Genomic DNA, 20,840 nt, shown 5'->3' with positions numbered 1-20,840 from the left:
TTTGTTATGTTTTGCGTGAAGTGAGAGAAGAAGTGAGTGGGCGAATGTGTTATTGTTCGGGGCGTGGATTGGAAGGCTTTGCTCTTGTGTTTTGCGTTGAGTGAGTGAGAGAATATGTGAGATACGATTGATGTTATTGTTGGTAAGATTGGAGGGCTGTGTCGTTAGGTTGCCTGAAAGCTGTAATTTGCGTTGATTGAGAAAGGGAAAGAGGGAGCGAAGATGTTGATTCTTGTTGGGGAGTGAGCTTGAGAGGTTGTATTTTGTGATGATGAAGAATGAACCAAGGAAGGAAGGGAGGGAGAGAGAAAGGGATAGAAAGGTTGTGTGAAGGTTGTGATTTGCGTTGACAGAGATGGAAAGAGGGAGCGAAGATGTTATTAGAGTTAGGGTCTTAGACTGAAAGGTTGTAGTTTACGATGATGAAGAATGAACCAAGGAAGGAGGAAGGGAGAGAGTGAGGGAGATTTTGAGTTACGGAGGAAAATATTAAGGGTGATAAAGAGAGTGATAAAGACAAGGATAAAGGATGATAAGGTGGGAAAGATTAAATAAGAGGGAGAGAGACAGAATGAAGTAGAAAGGAAAGGTTGTATTTTACGATGAGGAAGAATGAACCAAGGAAGGAAAAAGGGAGAGAGTGAGGGAGGTTTTGAGGGATGGAGGAAAATATCAAGGGAGTGAGTGGTAAAGAAGACAAGGATAAAGAATGATAAGGTGGGAAAGATTAAATAAAAGGGAGAGAGACAGAATGAAGTAGAAAGGAGGGGAAAGAGAGACAGGCAAGAGATAGACAATAAACAGATAGATAGACAAGAGATAGGAGAGAGAGAGAGAAAAGGAACAAAAGTATAGTTAATATTGCCATTACCACGAGTACCACCACAAAACAAAAACATTGGGAACAGTAAAAACACCACCACCACCACCACCGCCAACAACAACAACAACAACAACCTGACCCTACCAGCCGCGGATCACAAGCGTCGGAAAAACAAGCTACACTCTCTCTCGCGCTCCTCTGAAATGATAAACAGTTGCGGTGGAGTTTAGTGTTTTCGGGTACGTTTTATTTTTTTATCCGTTTAATTATTTTGCGTAATCGAGCGACTAAAAAAAATGATAAATGGAGAGAAAAAATCTGCAGGAAATTGGTTAACAGCTTTGGTGGAATTTATTTTTTATTCTTTTTTTGTTATTTTGCTTTACCGAATGACCCGAAAAAGAGATTAAAAGAGAGAAAGAAACTGCAGGAAATTGGTGAACAGCTTTGGTGGAATTTATTTTTTATTCTTTTTTTATTATTTTGCTTTACTGAATGACCCCCCAAAAAAAGAGATTAAAAGAGAGAAAGAAACTGAAGGAAATTGATAAACTGTTGAGGTGGAATTTGTTTTTTGGTTTCAGGTTTTGTTTTGTTTAGCGTAATTGAGCGACTAAGAAAAGAAGAGGAGAGAAAGAAAGAAAAAAAGATTGATAAACAGTTTGGGTGGAAAAAAAAAATTCATTATTTTGCGTAGAGTAACAAAAAAAAAAAAAAAAAAAAGATAAGTGGAAAGAAAAGAGGGGAAAGAAGATTGATAACAGTTTTGATTGAATTCATTTTTTTTACTGATTTCTTTATCTTGCGTAGAGTAACTAAAAAAATGAAGATAAAGATAAGTGGAGAGAAATATAGAAAAAGAAGATTGATAAACAGTTTTGGTGGAATTAATCTTTTCGTTCATTTAATTATTCTGCGTAAATGAGTGTATAAAAATCAAGTTGAAAAACAAACAAAAAAACAATATAAAGCACAATAGCAGAGTAGCAGCCTGGTGTAAATAAAATTATGTTGAAATTTTAATGGCGCGAACTCAATTATTTATCCGCTAACACAACTGTAGTACACCCGAGGACTTAATTAACAGCGAGGTAAAAAAAGAAAATAGAAGAAAAGAATTAGAAAAAAAAACAAATTTGCAGAAGTGGAAGGCGAATTTTACACCAACTAAAAAATCTTACTGTGAAATTTCGAATCCAGTTTAGTGACTAATTCGTTTACATATCCGCATTACACACACACACACACACGCACACACACACACACACACACACACACACACACACACACACACACACACACACACACACACACATACACACACACACGCACACACACACACACACACAAAAAAAAAAAAAATTAAATAAATAAATAAATAAATAAAAATAAAAATAAAAATAAATAAATGCTTCACGTTAGAGAGTTTAAAATGGACAAATAAACAACACGAAAGCCACGCACGTTACACTCCAGTAAGAATTAGCTAACTTAATCATCGTCCACTGAATCGGGTTTTATCTCTCGGGTGACTTGACCTTCAGCTTTGAGGGTAAAAAAAAGGGAAGGAAAAAGAAAAGCAAACATACTGAACGGAAAGAATAAAAGAGGAAAAGAAAAGGAAGAAAATATAGAGATGTGAAAAGGAAAGGAAAGAAAATACTAAAAAATAGGAAAGAAAATGAAAAGAAAATATACTGATCAGAAAGAAGAAAGAAACGAAAAATGAAAGACAAGACAAGAAAGAAAAAGAAAGAATAAAAAATACTAGAAAAAAGGAAAGAAAAAGGAAAAGAAAAACATATTCAACAGAAAAAAAAGAATATAAAAGAAAATAATAGGAAAGAATAGAAAATACTGACCAGAAGAAAAGTGTAATACAAATGGACCACCGTTGACCTCGAATAAAGAAGCGACCATTAATTTGCCTCAGAATATCCAAGTCTTCACTGGAAACTCGTATTAACATGGACGAAAAAAACATCACCATAATTTTTTCCTCACTCTTTTACCAGTGACACGGCGGACCTTGTTGTAGGAGAATAAAAACAAATATCAGGTCAGCACAACGGGAAAACAAAGCTCGCCATAACAGGATTTGCGTTTATTTCCTCAAGGCAAAAGAAATACAAATGAGTGTTGTTTTACTGCCTGGTCTGAACATTAACAAAGCATCAACGTTTCTCAGATTTGTAAGTCAGCGCCGCAAAGAAAAATATAAACAAAAAAAAATGACAAGGAAAAATGCAAGAGGAAAATAAACAACTCAAATAAAGAGCCATTTCCCATTTTTGCAAGTTCGTTTTCTTGCCACAAAAATATAAATGAAAAATGAGGAGAATAAAGACAAATATCGGGTCAGCAAAACGGGAAAACAGAGAAGCTCGCCACAACAGGATTTGCGTCTATTCCCTCAAGGCAAGAAGAAATACAAATGAGTGTTGTTTTACTGCCTGGTCTGAGCATCAACAAAGCATCAACGTTTCTCAGAATGTACGTCAGCGTCGCAAAAAAATATAAACACTCAAATGACAAGGAAGAATGCAAGAGGAAAATAAACAACTGTCAAAAAAAAGAGTTATTTCCCATATTTGCAAGCTCGATTTCTTGCCACAAAAATATAAGTGAAAAATGACAAGAGAATAAAGTTACCGCAAAATATGAAACTGTCAAACCAGCACCATTCTCTCTTTTTATACAAGTTAGCTCACGCGCCACAAAAATACGAATAAATAATGTAAAGAAGATAATGTTACCGCAAAATATGAAAATGTTAAACCAGCGTCATTTCCTGTATTTAAAAGCTAACTTACACGCCACGGAAATACGATCAAATATTGTTGAGAAAAGAAATTACACAGCAAAGTAATAAAATGTCAAACCAGCGTCATTTCCTGTATTTAAAAGCTAACTTACACGCCACGGAAATACGATTAAATATTGTAGAGAAAAGAAATTACACAGCAAAGTAATAAAATGTCAAACCAGCGTCATTTCCTATATTTAAAAGCTAACTTACAAGCCACAAAAATACGAATAAATAATGTAGAGAAAAGAAATTATACAGAAAAATAAGAAAATGTCAAACCAGCGTCATTTCCTATATATTCAGACCAGACAACACGCCACTAGAAAGATACAAATAAAAAATGCAAAGAAAAGAAATATAACCCCGAACTGGAAAGTGTCGCAGCAGCATTATGTCCTGTGTTTACAAGTCAGACTACAAACCACAAAAATCTGAAGAAAAAAAATGCAGACAAAAAAAGTTACCGTAAAAATACAAGCGGTCACAACAACATTTCTCAGATTTGTAAGTCAGACTCCATGCAGGAAAAAAAAAATATAAAGAAATAATGTTATCGTTAGAAGAGTATCGGTCACAAAGTTGTAATTACTCCAATGATAAGTTACAAAGAAAACAGTTACCGCAAAATAGGACACGGTCACAACATCAATATTTCTCTGATTTGTAAAGTCGAACTAAGCGCCAAAAAAAAAAAATAGTAATACCACAGAAAAAAAACAAATTACACTCACTCACTCACACATTTATTCAGTCAATCACTCACTCTCCCTTTCAGTTTCCATCTCCCTCGTAAGTCATCTCTCCCCCCTTTCCTTTTCTTTTTTTACCACTAACACAGAAACGGTCACATTATTAACGCAGAAACAGCCACATCATTAGCATTCCCAGATTGGTAAATAAATAAAAAATAACGCAAAGAAGAAATGTGCAAGCTAAAAATTAAATAGGAATGGCCACATCATTTCTCTCTCACAAAATTATACGTAAGTCAGATTCTACCCCAGTGAAAACAAAAACACAAAGGGAAAAGTTGCAGCTAAAAGGGGAACGGTCACTTCACTCCCCTCCCGCAAAGTTGTAAGTCAGACTGTTCGCTAATAAAAATGAAGAAAAACACATGTCACCACTAAAAGGAGTCTCGTTGAAAGTCGCGTCACATCACCTCATCATTTCGTTCCCTGCGTCCGAACACGTCAAGAAAAAAACACTCGTGAAAAAACACCGACTGAATGGCAAATTAGAGAGGGAGAGGGAGAGAGGAGAGGGAGGAGGAGAGAGAGAGAGGAGGGAGAGAGAGAGAGAGAGAGAGAGAGAGAGAGAGAGAGAGAGAGAGAGAGAGAGAGAGAGAGAGAGAGAGAGAGAGAGAGAGAGAGAGAGAGTAGAGAAGAAAAGTGAGCTTAGTGTCCTCCTATATCACACACACACACACACACACACACACACACACGAAGTTCCGCTGTAAAAAAAAAAAAGTCGACCTATTTTTAGAACGTGTTTGTGTTTGTTTGTCTGTTTGAGTGTTTGTTTGTGCGTTCGTCGGTTGGTTGGTCGATTTCACGCTTTGTTTTGTCAAGTGGTGGTGGTGGTGGTGGTGGTGATAGGGATGGTGGATCTAATGGAAGGTTTTATTTTTATTTTTTTCGTTTTCTTTGGCAACTTACAAATGAGATAGATAGACAGATAGAGAGATAGATAGATAGCTGGATAGATAGACAAAGGGGAAGACAGAGAGAAACACAGATATACAAATAGATAGATAGATAGATAGGTAGATAGATAAGTAGATAGGTAGATAGAAAAAGCAAAACACAGAGAGAAACACAGATAGACAGAGGGAAAGGGAAATAGAGATAGAGACATAGACAGAAATACCAAAACAAAGACATAATTAGATAGAGGGAGAGATAGAAAGACAGACACAAAGGAAGAGATAAAAACACACATAATAAAAAAAAATCAAGCCAGAAAATTGTATAGATAACACGATATCACACTTCCCCCCTCAGTAGAGCAATTAGGAGGAGGAGGAGGAGGAGGAGGAGGAGGAAGAAGAGGAGATAGAGGAGGATGAAGAGGAGGAGGAGGAGGAAAGAACCGAGGCGAAGATTGAATATTACCTCACACAAAGGATTCCAGTGTGTGTGTGTGTGTGTGTGTGTGTGTGTGTGTGTGTGTGTGTGTGTGTGTGTGTGTGTGTGTGTGTGTGTGTGTGTGTGTGTGTGTGTGTGTGTGTGCAAATTAGTCTATAAGAAAGGGTGGAAAAGTGGACTCGTTCGTGTGTGTGTGTGTGTGTGTGTGTGTGTGTGTGTGTGTGTGTGTGTGTGTGTGTGTGTGTGTGTGTGTGTGTGTGTGTGTGTGTGTTACTCTCTCTCTCTCTCTCTCTCTCTCTCTCTCTCTCTCTCTCTCTCTCTCTCTCTCTCTCTCTCTCTCTCTCTCTCTCTCTCTCTCTCTCTCTCTCTCTCTCTCTCTCTCTCTCTCTCTCTCTCTCTCTCTCTCTCTCTCTCTCTCTCTCTCTCTCTCTCTCCTCTCTCTCTCTCTCTCTCTCTCTCTCTCTCTCTCTCTCTCTCTCTCTCTCTCTCTCTCTCTCTCTCTCTCTCTCTCTCTCTCTCTCTCTCTCTCTCTCTCTCTCTCTCTCTCTCTCTCTCTCTCTCTCTCCTCCTCCTCCTCCTCCTCCTCCTCCTCCTCCTCCTCCTCCTCCCTCGTTTCTCACCTCCATTATCACCTTCCTTCCCTCCCTCCCTCCCTCTCTCCCTTCTCTTCATGCCTCCATTATCACACCCTCCTTCCCTCCCTTCCTCCCTCTCTATCTCTCTCTCCTACTCCCTTCCTCTCTCTTTCCCTTCCCTCCAGCCGATTAGCTGTTAAGTGTTGGCAGGTGACACACACACACACACACGCACACACACACACCGCTCCGGTAACTCAATCGGTAGAGCGGTGCGCTGCGAGGCTTAACGGCCAAACAGGCGGCGGTTCGAGCCCCGCTCAGGCCGGATTCTTTCGGTTGACTAGGAGTGGTTACTGTCCCCCTTGAGCAAGGGGGATGGGGTGTGTGGTGTGTGAGGTCCTGGCAGTACCCAGAGATCGACGATAATGAGCACTTGCTCTCGTCGGGAGTTTACCTGCTGGCGAAAGCGAGTCCAGCACGTGATCAGGCCGTGGTGAATTACACACACACACACACACACACACACACACACACACACACACACACACATTAGGAATAAGACTCTTACGAGTTCGGGAAACTTTTTTTTGGTTCGTTTTATGTTCAAATTAAGAGTATGTAAAGTAGTTTAATGTGTGTTTAATGGGAGTTTAAGGAGACTTGTACTAGCAGTAGTAGTAGTAGTAGTAGTAGTAGTAGTAGTAGTAGCAGCATTAGTAGTAGTGGTAGTAATAGTGGTTGTGATGGTGATGGTAGAAGTAGTAGTAGTAATAGTAGTAGTATTGTAGCAGTGCCAGTAATCATATTAATGGTGTTAATTACTGAACATCTTAAGTGGAGGTGACGGAGAGAGAGAGAGAGAATTTATCTCCTTATTTTCCTCTCTCCATATGTTCTTATTCTCTATACTCATCCTCCTCCCTTCCTCCCGTGCAGGCGTAGAGGCGCGGCGTGCGTGTGACGGTGAGTCGCTATGCACGGCCTCCTGCGAGTACGGCTACCAGCTGGACGCGCTCGGCTGCCCCACCTGTACGTGCGATGACCCCTGCCAGGAGCTGACCTGCCCCGAGGCCTCCACCTGCGTTATGCGGAACGACCCGGGATGCGAGGGGCCGCAGTGCTCCGCCGTGCCCATGTGTACGTGTTGATGGCTTGTGTGTGTGTGTGTGTGTGTGTGTGTGTGTGTGTGTGCAGGGAGGGGGTCATGTGTATATGTGTATGTGTGTCTGTCTTTTAGTTTAGTAATTTATTTTATCCGTTCGGCCTATAGCGCGGGTAGACTCTCGATAGGCCCTGCTGGTCGCCCATAGCCCGTTCGTGTTCCAGGTATTTGTTTTATAGGGGCGCCATCTTGCTAGGCCCATGCTGCCCCGCGGAGCTCTTGGAAATTTTCGCGTCTTAATCACGTTCAGCTCTCCGTTTTTTGTAGAGTTCAGTTTTCCTTGTTGTTGATGTTTTCTGCAGATTTGATTATTGTCGTTTGGGTTTTAATCATCTTCACCATCCTTTATATTCTTTCATTTTTTTTCTGCAAATTCAATAATTGTTGTTTTCAGTTCAGTCTCTCCTTCGTCTCCCATTTAAAATCCTTCACTGCATTTTCTCGGTCCTCGGAAGTTCCCGCGTTTTAATCACTTTTCTGCTTTCCTTCGTTCCTTCGGAGTGCGCGGCAAACATTGTTATTAATTACTCCGTGGAAACTTAAACAAACTTATCCTCATTATTCACGGCGTTATATATATTAATGCAACCCCGCACCTGCTCTCTCTCTCTCTCTCTCTCTCTCTCTCTCTCTCTCTCTCTCTCTCTCTCTCTCTCTCTCTCTCTCTCTCTCTCTCTCTCTCTCTCTCTCTCTCTCTCTCTCTCTCTCTCTCTCTCTCTCTCTCTCTCTCAGTATCTATCTATCTATCAATCTATCTATTTATTTCCACCTATTTATATTATCGATTTTTTTTAGTTTATGTAATTTCTTTTTATTTATCTATCTCCATCTCTCTTTCTTCAGACTTTTCTATTTAATTTCTTCTCTTTGTTAATCGCTATCTCTCTATATCTCTCTCTTTCTTCAGGTTTCTCTATGCAAAATCTTCTTTATTAATCTCTCTATCTCGTATCTCTCCTTCTTTTTCTCTGTCTCTATCTTTCTTCAGGTTTCTCTATGTAATTTCTTCTCTTTATTAATCTCTATATCTCTTATCTCTCTCTTTAGGTCTCTCCAACGACTCCGACGAGATCCTGCACCCCTCCACCACCACCACCACCTCAAGCACCACCACCACCACAACCACCACCCCCTCCACCTTCACGGTAGCCCCCGCCTGCCCCAACGACCTCACGCCCCTGTCCGTGGGTAGCGTGGTGGCGGTCTGCGGCCCCGACTCGCCCTGCCCCTCAGACTACATGTGCACGCCGCCCGCGGACCCCAACGCCGAACCAGCCTGTTGCCCCGTTGTGTCCATCATAGGTGAGTTGGTCTCGGTCTTGGTTCTGGACTCATATTCTTTTTTTACACGTATAAGCACCTCAGTTCGCCTGTTTGGAGTCCCATAGATGTTGCCGGGGTTTTCATGGCCTGTTTTGTGATCCTGGTGATAGTTTTACACGACTTCTGCGTCTTGTACTTGAAAACGCCCATAAAAACCCGGTTAATCTTCGCTGTGACCCTGTGAAATAGCCGTAGTGGGATACCCCGATACGTTTAAGAATATGTTCCTTGGTTGTGTTGCCCATTGTAGGTGAGCTGGTCTTGGTCTTGGAGATGAGGGACTGTTGATCTTGATATTAGTCGTTGGGTGTTTGTTTACTGCCTTAAGAACGGGGTAACTATTCATAAGGATTAACATGAGGTTCTTATGAGTGATGTGTTATGTAGATCTATGGAAAGAGATAGATAGAGAGATAAAAAGAAAAAAGATAATACAAACATGAGAATTAATAGACATCGAGATATATGTTGAGATAGATGGCTAGATAGATAGAAAGATAGTAAAATGGAATGCCAGAAAACGTGTAAAAATTATATAAATAGAAGTAAAGGAATGAATAAATCGATGAAAAGGTCTGAGTCTTGGTAAATTGATATATAATAATTGATTTCTCGGTATTTTTTTCTTTTTCTCATTCTCGTTTTTCGCCTGCTAACTTTCCTTTTCCTTTTCCTTCATCTGATGCCTTCTCTTTCTCCTCCTCCTCCTACTCCTCCTTCCTTTCTCTCCTTCCTCTCTCGTTACGTGTTACTTGTTCTCTCCTCCTCCTCCTCCTCCTCCTGTACCTTTTCCTCCTTGCATCTTCCCTATTCATTTCCTTTTGTCCTTTGTCTTTGTCTCTCTCTTGTTCCTCCTTCTTCCCTTCTTCCTCCAGTTCTCTTTCTCATTCTCTTCCTTTTGTATAATTTCCTCTTCCCTCTCCTCTTGTTTCCCTTTCTCTTCCTCTTTGTTACCTTTCCTTTTCTCCTTCTTCCCTATTTATCTGTTTTTTCCTCTTCCACTTTTATCATTCTCTATTCTTTCTCTGCCTCCTGTTTATCTTCTTTCTCCTTCTCTTTCTCTATGCAATCTTTCTCTTGCTTCTCCTCTCCTTCTCTCTTCTAATCCTCCTCCTTTCCTATCACAAATTCCTCCTCCTCCTCCTCCTCCTCCTCTTCTTCTTCTTCGCATTTCCCTCCTCCCCCTTCCCCACCTCTCCTTTTCCTTCTCCTCTCTTCTTCGGTCCTTCCTCCTTCTCCTCTTCCTCTCCTTTGTTCCTTCTTTCTTCCTCCTCTTCCTCTTTCTTGGGTCTCTTGTTCTCCTCTTCTTCCTCTCTTCTTTCTTCACCTATTTCGCCACCTCCCTTCTCTTCCTCTACCTCCATTGTCACCTCCTCCTCCTCCTCCTCCTCCTCCTCTTTCTCCTCTTCTTCCTCCTCCTCATTTGCTTTTATATGTCCCTCTGTTCCTCCTCTTCCTCCTGCACTAATCCTCCTCCTCCTCCTCCTCCTCCTCCTCCTCCTCCTCCTTCTGCATGTGTTATTAATTTAAGGTGTTGGCGTTTCCCTTGTCAGATCCGTTATTTTGTGTGTGTGTGTGTGTGTGTGTGTGTGTGTGTGTGTGTGTGTGTGTGTGTGTGTGTGCAGTACGAGTTTAGGACGTGTTTCTTTGTTTGTTTATTTGTTTCTTATTGTCTTTCTTTACGTGTTTATTTTCTTCTTCTTTTCTTAACTTCATTTTTATTACTTTATTTTATTTATTTGTTGCTGTTTACTTATTTTCTTAATTTCTTTTTTTGTTACTTTGTTTTATTTATTTGTTGCTGTTCCCTCTCTTTTTATCTTCCTCTTCCTACTCTTTTTTCTTCCTTCTTTTCCCTTCTTCTCTATTTGCTTCTCTCTTCTCTTCTCTCTTCTTCTCTCTTGCTCCATTCCTCCTCTATCTTTATTCTTTTTGGCATTCCCTCTCCTCCTCCCTTCGCATTCCCTCCCCTCTCTTCTCCTCTGTTGACCGCGACCTGCTTCGGGGTCACACGTGTCAACTACGCTCGCTGTCTCGGCAGTTGTGCTTTCCTTTTGTGCTCTCCAGCATATCCTGAGGATCTCCTATTGCAAGTGTTATATTCCCTACACCTCCTCACAACACTGTGGTGCACATACAACTCCTTCCTAACTGTATTAAGCTCCTTCTTAACCTTACTACACATAATTTACATATTATTTTCCAAGAAGTGTACTAGGAGGTCCTTGTTTTCAGGCTGATTTTCTTTCATTGTTTCGGTCCGTACATTCCCGCCGCGGCGTTTACCCAGCCGCGCGGAGGGCGAAATTCCCTGAGACCCTTTGTTTTTCCTCCCTAGCGTGAATCCCTAGAGGGAAGTCTAAAGAGAACACCTGCCCGAGCCAGACAGGAGGGAGTAAATCGTTCCCACCTGACCTACTGCCACTCATTCTCTCTGAAGTTAAAAGGTAACAAAACATATCAAAAGATAACAATAAAAGATATGGCTTCATCACTACGCAAATGCCCCGGGTGCAAAGGACGCTTGCCCCACAATATTTTGATAAGGAGTCATGTAGACACTGTCAAATGGAAAAGAAGATCTCAGATTTAGAGAGGGGTTTAACCGAGTGCCTTAAAGCGTTGAACCAACGTCCCCCTCTACCCGCTCTCACCCCCGCTGCTTCTTCCTCTTCTTCTTCTTCTTCCTCTTCCTCTTCTTCTCCTTTGCCTTCCTCTTCTTCTCTTACTCCGACGGACCCCACCCCTTCTTCATCTCCCTCCTCCCTCTCCTCCACCGTCCCAGGGGTCCGGACGAGAGCCATGGCCCGCAAGGTGAGGTCTTCTTCTTCTTCTTCCTCTTCTTCTTCTTCTTCTTCTTCTTCTTCTTCTTCTTCTTCTTCTTCTTCTTCTTCTTCTTCATCTTCTTCTTCCTCTACTTGTGTTACCGCTTCCACTGCGTGCCCATCCATTTCCTTCTCGTCCCCCACGTCCTCCTCCTCCTCCTCCTCCCCCCCCTCCTCATCGTCCCCCTCCTCCTCCTCCTCTTCCCTCTCCTCCTCCTCTTCCTCCTCTGCTTCTTCTTCTCCTTCTTCTTCTTCTTCTTCTTCTTCTTCTTCTTCTTCTTCTTCTTCTTCTTCTTCTTCTTCTGCTTCCACCTCCGCTGCCCGCTCATCCATCTCCTCGTCCCCCTCGTCCTCCTCCTCCACTCCCTCCTCCTCCTCCTCTGCTTCTTCTACGCCTTCTTCATCTTCTTTTTCCTCTCATTCTTCCTCCTCCTCCTCCTCCTCCTCCTCCTCCTCCTCCTCCTCCCCCTCCTCCTCCTCCTCCTCCTCCTCCTCCTCTTCCTCCTCCTCCTCATCATCATCATCATCATCATCTCATTCTTCGTCTTCTTCTACTGCTTCTTCTTCTTCCTTCTCGTCACCTCCTTCTTCCTCCTCCTCCTCCTTCTCCTCCCCCCCCTAGTTTGCAGGCGTAGACGGAAGACCATCTCCCAGCCGTCTCCTGTGAAGACGGATCACACTTCAACGGATCAAGAATCAACACCAAGGTTAACATAAAGCTGGTGGGTGACAGCATTGTTAGAGAACAACTGACTGAGTTCTGTGGACGAAGTATCAAGAACAGAAGACGCTACTGTATTCCTGGTGCAAAACTACAAGCTATAAAAGAAGAGTTAGACCTCTTCTCATACCGCAAGGAGCAGGACACACTCTTTTTTTTGAACGCTGGCACGAATAACGTCCAAACAATGTACTCGGAGGAAATTATAGCTTACTACCGACGAGTAATCCGCCGCTTCAAGGAAACATCATTGTCTCAGGGATTCTTCCGAGAATCAACGCCTTCACAGGCTTCCACAGAAAGGCGTCGAACATCAACAACAGATTGAAGCACCTCTGCCAGAACGAGGAAGTTTCGTTCGCAAGTCAGTGGGATCATTTCTATGATATCCTGACTTTTCCGTCCTGACGGTCTTCACCTCAGTAGGTTGCTGAACGAGGAGGTACTTTGTACTCAAAAACTCCCGAGCGCGGAGGCACCAAAGTATCGTAAACAACCAACCAGGTCCTATACACCAACGCGCGGTCCGGACGTGATTGCCATCACCGAAACGTGGGCCACCTCTGACCACCTAATGACCGAATTCTCAATTCCGGGGATAGAGAGCTTCTACAAAACAGACTTCACAAGAAAGGAGGAGGTGTCATCTGTTACGTCAAGAACAAATACCCTGCCGTGGAAATAACCAAAGAAGACTCAGAGAAATATGACACTGTATATGTTGAACTGAGACTAGCAAGTACAACAAAATAACGATTGGAACCGTTTACAGACCTCCAAAGCAACAAGCAGCGGACGACGAAGCGCTGTACGAGGAAATTCACACCATAACACAAAACAAACAGTCAGTCATTATCGGGGACTTTAACTGTTCCAACATTGACTGGACCACGATGATTGGAGATCGGGAGGGTAACAGATTGCTCGAAATGGGGAGAACAATTTCTTACTCAGATTGTTACCCAACCGACGAGGGAAAATAACTGATTCAGATCTCACACGTGAATGTCAAGAAAAAAACTGGATGGTTGCGACCATCACCTAATTCGCCTAAAAATCAGAACAGACCATGAACTCACCGAATACATGTCCAAGATTCCAGACTACAAAAAAGCCAATTTTCGCGTGGAACGGCTTTAAGAACAAACTCCTGGAGGTAGATGAAGACAAGGAGAACAAATAATGCCAAGCACACACCGTGGATGACTACCAAGTTCGACGGGCGATTAATTTGAAGAAGAGAAAATACAACTTGCTAAAGGAAAACAGCACTGACGAGGCACGCGAACAGTACCATCAAAGCACTCTAGAGCTTGCAGAAACACTCATTCGCCAGAGTAAGTCCAACCCGAAAAGTTCTTCACGTATATAGACAAAAAGAAAGACAAAAGCAATATCGGTCCCTAAAAGATGAAAGTGACGTACTAACACAGGACAGTAGACAAATGGTCGAAATCTAAACAGAGGAACTTCGTCTGTGTTCACGGTCGAGAATACCAGTCCGTACCCGAGAGCCCTTCCCCACCGATGGGAATCACTCCCTAGAAATTGGTACAATCGACGAACGGGATGTGAAAAGTACTAACAAACTCGAGACAAACAAGTCTACCGGACCTGACGACTTGTCTACTCGAGACAAACAAGTCCACCGGACCCGACGACTTGTCACCCAGGCTGCTCAAGGAACTCAAGCAGCAAATCCTCAAGCCACTCACCGCCATCTACAATCTGTCACTACAACAAAACAAAGTCCTGAAAGACTGGAAACAAGCGAACGTAACACCGATCTACAAAGGAGACAAAAGTGTGGCCCTAAACTACAGACCAATCAGCTTGACCTCAGTGGCCGGAAAAATCCTCGAGAAGATCATCAGAGACAAACTCGTTAGGTTCCTTGAAGACAACAACATCATTTCCGATGCTCAGCACGGTTTCAGGAACAAGGCTCATGATTAACCAATTTATTGGACTTCTTCCAAGGTATCTATGAAAACTGGGATAATCATATCCCCAGCGATGTTATATATCTAGACTTTCAGAAAGCCTTTGACAAAGTGCCACATGAAAGACTCCTCAAGAAACTTAAGTCGGCGGGATTAGGCGACGATCTGACAGCGTGGATCAAAGACTGGCTCACTGAAAGAAAACAACGAGTTGTACTCAACGGGGACCTCCGGAGTGGCTCCTGGTCACAAGTGGAGTGCCACAGGGTCAGTGCTGGGACCCATACTTTTCATCATATATATCAACGACCTAGAACTAGGATTAAAAATCTTTCAAAATTTGCCGACGACACAAAGGTGGGTGGGAAGGCCTCACGACGGCAGACTGCGAAATTATCCAGAGAGACCTGGACCAGATCACTGGTGGTCAGAAAAATGGCAGATGTCCTTCAACACTACCAAATGTAAAGTAATGCATATCGGATCCAGAAACAGCAACCACATATACCACATGGGTGGCGAACCACTACATGTTGTGCAAGGAAAGAGACCTGGTCACCATCAGCAGTGACTTGAAACAAACAAAACACTGCAAGTCCGCCTGTAAGAAAGCCAATACAATGCTTGGGTTCATATCGAGGAACTTCGAATACAAGACGCCGGAGTTATGTTATCCTTGTATAATTCGCTGGTAAGGCCCCACCTGGAATACGCCGTGCAATTCTGGTCTCCTAATTACAGGAAAGACATTGAATTACTTGAGAGAGTACAGCGCCGCGCCACGAAGATGATACCATCACTGAGGACGAAACCCTATGAAGAACGACTCGAGCGACTCAACCTCTTCACGTTGGAAAAGAGACGACTGCGGGGAGACATGATACAAGTCTTTACCTGAACAAGCTCAGCAACGTTGATCACCCAAACTCTTCACGCTACAAACTAACCTGAGAACAAGAAACAACGGAAAAACAATTCAAGCAAAGCGATGCAATACCGACATCGGCAGGAGTTACTTCTCGAATAGAGTTGTTCGCCACTGAACAGCCTTCCTGCAGAAGTGGTTAGCGCAGAGACCATCAACTCCTTCAAGAAACGCATTGATCACCACTTTGCTGCAACAGGAGTGAACTGAACGTTCTCTCTCTCTCTCTCTCTCTCTCTCTCTATCTCTGTCTCTCTCTCTCTCTTACCCTCTTCTACTCCCCTTGATCCTCCTCTCTCCCCCTTTCTTCTTTCTCCTCCTCCTCCCCTCCCTTGATCCTGCCCTCTCTCTCTCTCATATATATATATATATATATATATATATATATATATATATATATATATATATATATATATATATATATATATATATATATATATATATATATATATATATATAGTCCTCCGGTCCTCTCCTTCCCTCCCCCTCCTTCTCTCCTCCCTTCCCCCTACTCCTCCCCCTCCTCCTCTCTCTCCCTCCCTGCAGTTGTTCCGTGAATGTAATTGTTTTCAGTGTTGATTCACAGCGCCGCTGTCTCGCCGCCCATAAATTGACGGCCGCTGCAATTACTATTATGCGACGCGATTTACGATTAATTAGTTTTTCCGCTTCTCGTCCACGCCTGTGAAGTATTAGAAGCAGCAGTGGTGGTAGTAATGGCAGAAGTTGTAGGATCAGTAGGCCGGAGAGAGAGAGAGAGAGAGAGAGAGAGAGAGAGAGAGAGAGAGAATCGTGTGTAATTCACCCACGGCCTGATTACGAGCTGGACTCGTCATCGCCAGCAGTACCCCCCCGATCAGAGCAAGGTTCTTTATACAGCCGATGTCTGGGTACTGGCGGGACCTCCACACACCCCACACCCCATCACCCTTGCTCAAGGGGGACAGTAACCACACCTTGTCAGCGGAAAAATCCCTTCCTGAGCGGGGCTCGAACCTGCCTGCCACGCCAGAGCCTGGCAGCGTAGAGTTTAACTCGGTTAACTGAGCTACAAGAACGGATGGGAGGGGGGGGGGGTCGCGAGAGCGCGTGTGTGCGTGTGCATATGTCTCTCGCTGCAGGTCTTATCAGTAATGTATTTCAAGGCGGAGAGCTAGCTTTTTTTTCTTTTTTTAGTCTGCGCCACACGCCGGGGGTGAGGGGGATGGCTGGGAGGAGAGAGGGCGCAAAAATGAATTGAAACTCTAGAATTTCCGCTGACAACGAGAATTCGGCGCCCACTGTTTGGGCTTTTATTGTGTTACGTCACTGTGTTTACGTCACTGTGTTTGCGTCGCTTCTTCCCCGAGTACCGGCGCCGCACAAGGGAAGGAGCGGTGGCTGGGCGGCTTTGTTTCCCAGCGGGTGTGGGCGCGGGAGATGAAGGCGTATTAATGGAACGAGAACGAATTAGGAGCACAAAGGATTTCCAGCACCTAGCAGGCTTCTGTTTTCTCATGTTTTTTTATTCATTCTCCTCCTCCTCCTCTCCCTTTGTCTCTCCCTCCCCATCATTTCTCTTTTCCTCCCATTTAATCTTAACTCTCCTTTTTCTACTAAATTCCTCTTTCTTTCCCTCCCCGAACTTTACCTCCTCTCCTCTTTCTTTGTTTCATTCGATTACCCTCTTCTTCCTTTTAACTTTTTCCTTCTTTTACCGTCTTCCTTCCTTCACCCTCTTGTTATACCCTCCTCTCTTACTTGTTGGTTCCAGTAGCCGCAGGTTCTAATAGGTAGCAGCCTTATAACTATTCTTTTACCCTCTTCTTTTCGTTAATGGTTCTCGTAGCAGTGTGTTCTAAGAGGCAGCAGCCCTAACGCTTCTTCCTTTCCCCCCGCAGAGAACACCAAGCCCGGCCAGTGTCCCTTCGTGCGGTCGGCGAGCGCTGAGCTGTGCGGCGGCAAGCGATGCTCCGCCGACTCCGAGTGCGGCGACAACCTCAAGTGCTGCGTGGTGCCCGGCTGCGGCCCCTCCTGCGTGCCGCCCCAGAACCTGCCCCTTGAACACGGCCTGCTGCAGGGACCTACGAGTGAGTGCCGCCTGCCTGCCTGTATTACCTTTTTTCCCTCTAACCCCTTTCGTCGTCTTCCCCGCCTCCCTGTTTTCTTCTTGATTTCAGAAGCCACAGTGACAGTTTACTAAGTCACTGTACGAAGGGAATTGCTATCTATTGCTTTTTCTTTCCACGGTGATCAGTAACTCCTTTCTTCCTCCTTTTTACGGTACAAACAGACCATATATGTGCTGTTTCTTCCTTCCACTGCATCACTAACTCCTTTCTTCCGCCTTTTTACGGTACAAACAGACCATATATGTGCTGTTTCTTCCTTCCACTGCATCACTAACTCCTTTCTTCCGCCTTGTTACGGTACAGCCAGGCTTGCTATTGCTCCCTCCTTTAACAGAGCTCAGCAACTCCTCCCTGCGGCTTTTCACGGTACAAACAGAGTAGTTGTTGTTTCTTCTTTTCTCCGTTCTCAGTAAGTCCTTCCCTGCGGTTCTTCGCGGCACAAAGTGATTAGTTGCTCTCCCGTCCTCGTGTTTTCCTTGCCAAATGTAAACAGTGGATTCCAGGCTCCCTCGTGGCTGACTCTCGATTCCCTATTCCCCGGGTACGAAAAGCTCGTCTGCCCTCCTTCTCTCTCTCTCTCTCTCTCTCTCTCTCTCTCTCTCTCTCTCTCTCGCTCGCTCGCTCGCACGCCCTTGTTTCCCTTTTCATTTTTTAACTCCCAAGGAGGAGGAGGAAGAAGAGGTGAAAATGAGGAGGAGAAGGAGGAGAAATAAAAATGAGAACAAGACAAAAAGACGAAGAAGAAAAGGAAGATGATGATGAGGAGAAGGAGGAGAAACAAGAATAAGGACAAGACAAAAGACGAAGAAGAAAAGGAAGATGAGGATGAGGATGAGGAGGAGGAGAAGAAAGAAGAAATAGAACAAGAGCAAGACAGAAAAAGAGCAGCAAAAAAAACGATGCTGATGTTGATATGGAGAAATAGGAGAATGAACGGCAGGAAAAGGAACATATTGAACAACGAATAATAAGAAGATGAGAAGCAACACGACCAGGAAGAGGCGGCAAACACACACGCAGACGCAGACGCAGAACCACACACAGGAGGAGGCAGAAGCAAGAGAAGGGAAGGCTGCCGGTAATCTCTGTATGTTTATCCCGGCCCGGCGTCTTGGTGCCCCGCTTTGAGCCGTCAACAGCGCCCTCCTCATCTCCGCTCCGCCATGCAGTTTGAGCGCCGCCGCCAACGCGCACACACACCCCAGACTTTCTTCTTTACCTTGGCTGAATAATTTACAGCCCTGCCCTCGCACACACACACACGCACATACTGGTGTACACATAAATGCATACACACATCAGCGCGTACATGTTAACGCACACATAAACGAATACACACACACACACACACACACACACACACACACACACACACACACACACACACACACACACATGCAGGTGCTGAAATATTCATAATAAAACTACCTTAGCTTTTGCGCAGTATACCTTGGCCTCGCTCTCTCGCTCTCTGCTCTCTCTCTCTCTCTCTCTCTCTCTCTCTCTCTCTCTCTCTCTCTCTCTCTCTCTCTCTCTCTCTCTCTCTCTCTCTCTCTCTCTCTCTCTCTCTCTCATGCTATCTATCTATCTATTTGTCTATCTACTTGTGTATCTATCTATATGTCTGTCTATCTATCTAATTATCTATCATTGTCTTCTTTTTTATCATCTTTTCATATTTCTCTTCCTTCTTTTCATATTTAATCTTTGTCTTTGTATTTTTCTTCATTTTTCCCCTTTTTTTCTTCTTTCTTCCTGTTGTTATGCATTCTTCTATAGTTTTGTCTTTCTATTCATCTATATGTACTAACTTGCCGTGTCCTAACCTTCCTTTCCCCCATACTGACCTAAACTACCTTTCTCCATCACTAACCTAACCTAACTTTTTCTCTCCCATCTTTCTAATCATCTATATGTACTAACTTGGCGTGTCCTAACCTCCCTTTCCCCCTTACTGACCTAAACTACCTTTCTCCATCACTAACCTAACCTAACCTTTCCTCTCCCATCTTTCCAGTGTGTGAGTACCTGCGTGACCTGGTGGAGCTGGAGGGCGTGACGCTGGCCGTGCCCACCCCCGCCTGCGACGAGAACGGCGCCTACCTCACCGTGCAGTGCAACACCCTCGGCCAGTGCTGGTGTGTGGATGACTTCGGCACCATGATCCCGGGCACCAAGTGAGTGGATGGGGGGTGTGGAGTGTCTGGGTGGTAGAGTGTTTGTTGTTTTGGAGAGCTTGTTCGTTTATTTCACCTGTGTGTGTGTGTGTGTGTGTGTGTGTGTGTGTGTGTGTGTGTGTGTGTGTGTGTGTGTCGCTTTCTGATATTGTAAATGAGAAAGGAAGGGAAGGGAAGGGAAGGGAGGAGAAGGAAAGGGAATGAAAGGAAGGGAAGGGAGGAGAATGAAAGGGAATGAAGGGAAGGGAAGGGAGGAAAAGGAAAGGGAAGGGAAGGGAGGAGAATGAAAGGGAATGAAGGGAAGGGAAGGAAAGGGAGGAGAAGGAAAGGGAAGGGAAGGGAAGGGAAGAGAGGAAAAGGAAAGGGAATGGAAGTGTTTTCTGTTCCTTTTTTATTTGTTTTTAAGTAGATTTTTTCTCTGATAATTTCCTCCTATAATATTTTTCTCATTTTCTTTTTCTTTTTTCTTCCCTTCTTCCTCTTCCTTCCTTCCTCCTTCTTCCTCTGCCTTTAATTTCTTCTCGTTCTCTTTCATCTTCTCGTCTTTTATTATTGCTTTTCTTTGTTTTTGTTTTCCTTTTATTCTTCATCCTTGTTATCATCATCGCATTGTTTCCTTTTATTGTCTTCCTCCTCCTCCTCCTCCTCCTCCTCCTCCTCCTCCTCCTCCATTCTTTTTCTTTTTCTTTTCCTTTCATTTCCTTGCTCTATATCTCTTATTAAATTTCCTCGGTGATATCCTCTCTCTTCCTCCTCCTCCTCCTCCTCCTCCTCCTCCTCTTCCTCTTCCTCCTCCTCCTCCTCCTCCTCCTCCTCCTCCTCCTCCTCCTCCTCCTCTTCTTCTTCTTTCTCCTTCTTCACATCTTATTCTTTTCTCCTCTTCACCTTTCTCTTCCTCCTCCTCCTCCTACTTCTCTTCTTCTTCCCCTTTCTCCTCATCCTCTTCTTTCTTCTCCTCTTTCTTCTTATCCTCTCCCTTTCCTCCTCTTCCTCTTTTGTCTCCTCTTTCTCCCCACTTCCTCTTTTTACTCTTCTTCGTTTTCCTTCTTTACGCCCTCGTCTTTTTCCTCCTCATCTCGCTTCTCCTCCTCCTCCTCCTCCTCCTCCTCCTCCTCCTCCTCCTCCTCCTCGGTCATCAAATCTTGAAATGGAATGTGACTTCACGTTTTATATAATTGACATGCTCGCCACTTAGGATATCTCTCTCTCTCTCTCTCTCTCTCTCTCTCTCTCTCTCTCTCTCTCTCTCTCTCTCTCTCTCTCTCTCTCTCTCTCTCTCTCTCTCTCTCTCTCTCTCTCTCTCTCTCTCTCTCTCTCTCTCTCTCTCTCTTGCTCTCGCTCTCGCTTCTCATT

The 20,840-nt window shown here is 43.8% G+C and overlaps 1 protein-coding gene across 9 annotated transcripts in view; it reads left to right on the top strand.

The window, feature by feature from the left end:
- The window catches only part of LOC127000504 (uncharacterized), a 195,281-nt gene that overhangs the window by 135,557 nt on the left and 38,884 nt on the right, over positions 1-20,840 (top strand). For all 9 annotated transcript variants that reach the window (XR_007754252.1, XR_007754251.1, XR_007754250.1 and 6 more), the window contains exons 9-12: positions 7,237-7,437; positions 8,510-8,764; positions 17,080-17,268; positions 19,328-19,487. Coding sequence is in view for 2 of the 9 variants with exons in the window: in XM_050864233.1 (XP_050720190.1) it covers positions 7,237-7,437; positions 8,510-8,764; positions 17,080-17,268; positions 19,328-19,487 (805 nt within the window). In the remaining 7 variants the exon portion in view is untranslated. The remainder of the gene's footprint in view (positions 1-7,236; positions 7,438-8,509; positions 8,765-17,079; positions 17,269-19,327; positions 19,488-20,840) is intronic.

This window comes from Eriocheir sinensis, chromosome 19 (genome assembly GCF_024679095.1).
Source record: "Eriocheir sinensis breed Jianghai 21 chromosome 19, ASM2467909v1, whole genome shotgun sequence".
NCBI classification, from domain to species: domain Eukaryota; kingdom Metazoa; phylum Arthropoda; class Malacostraca; order Decapoda; family Varunidae; genus Eriocheir; species Eriocheir sinensis.
This window is presented reverse-complemented; position numbering and strand designations above follow the sequence as displayed.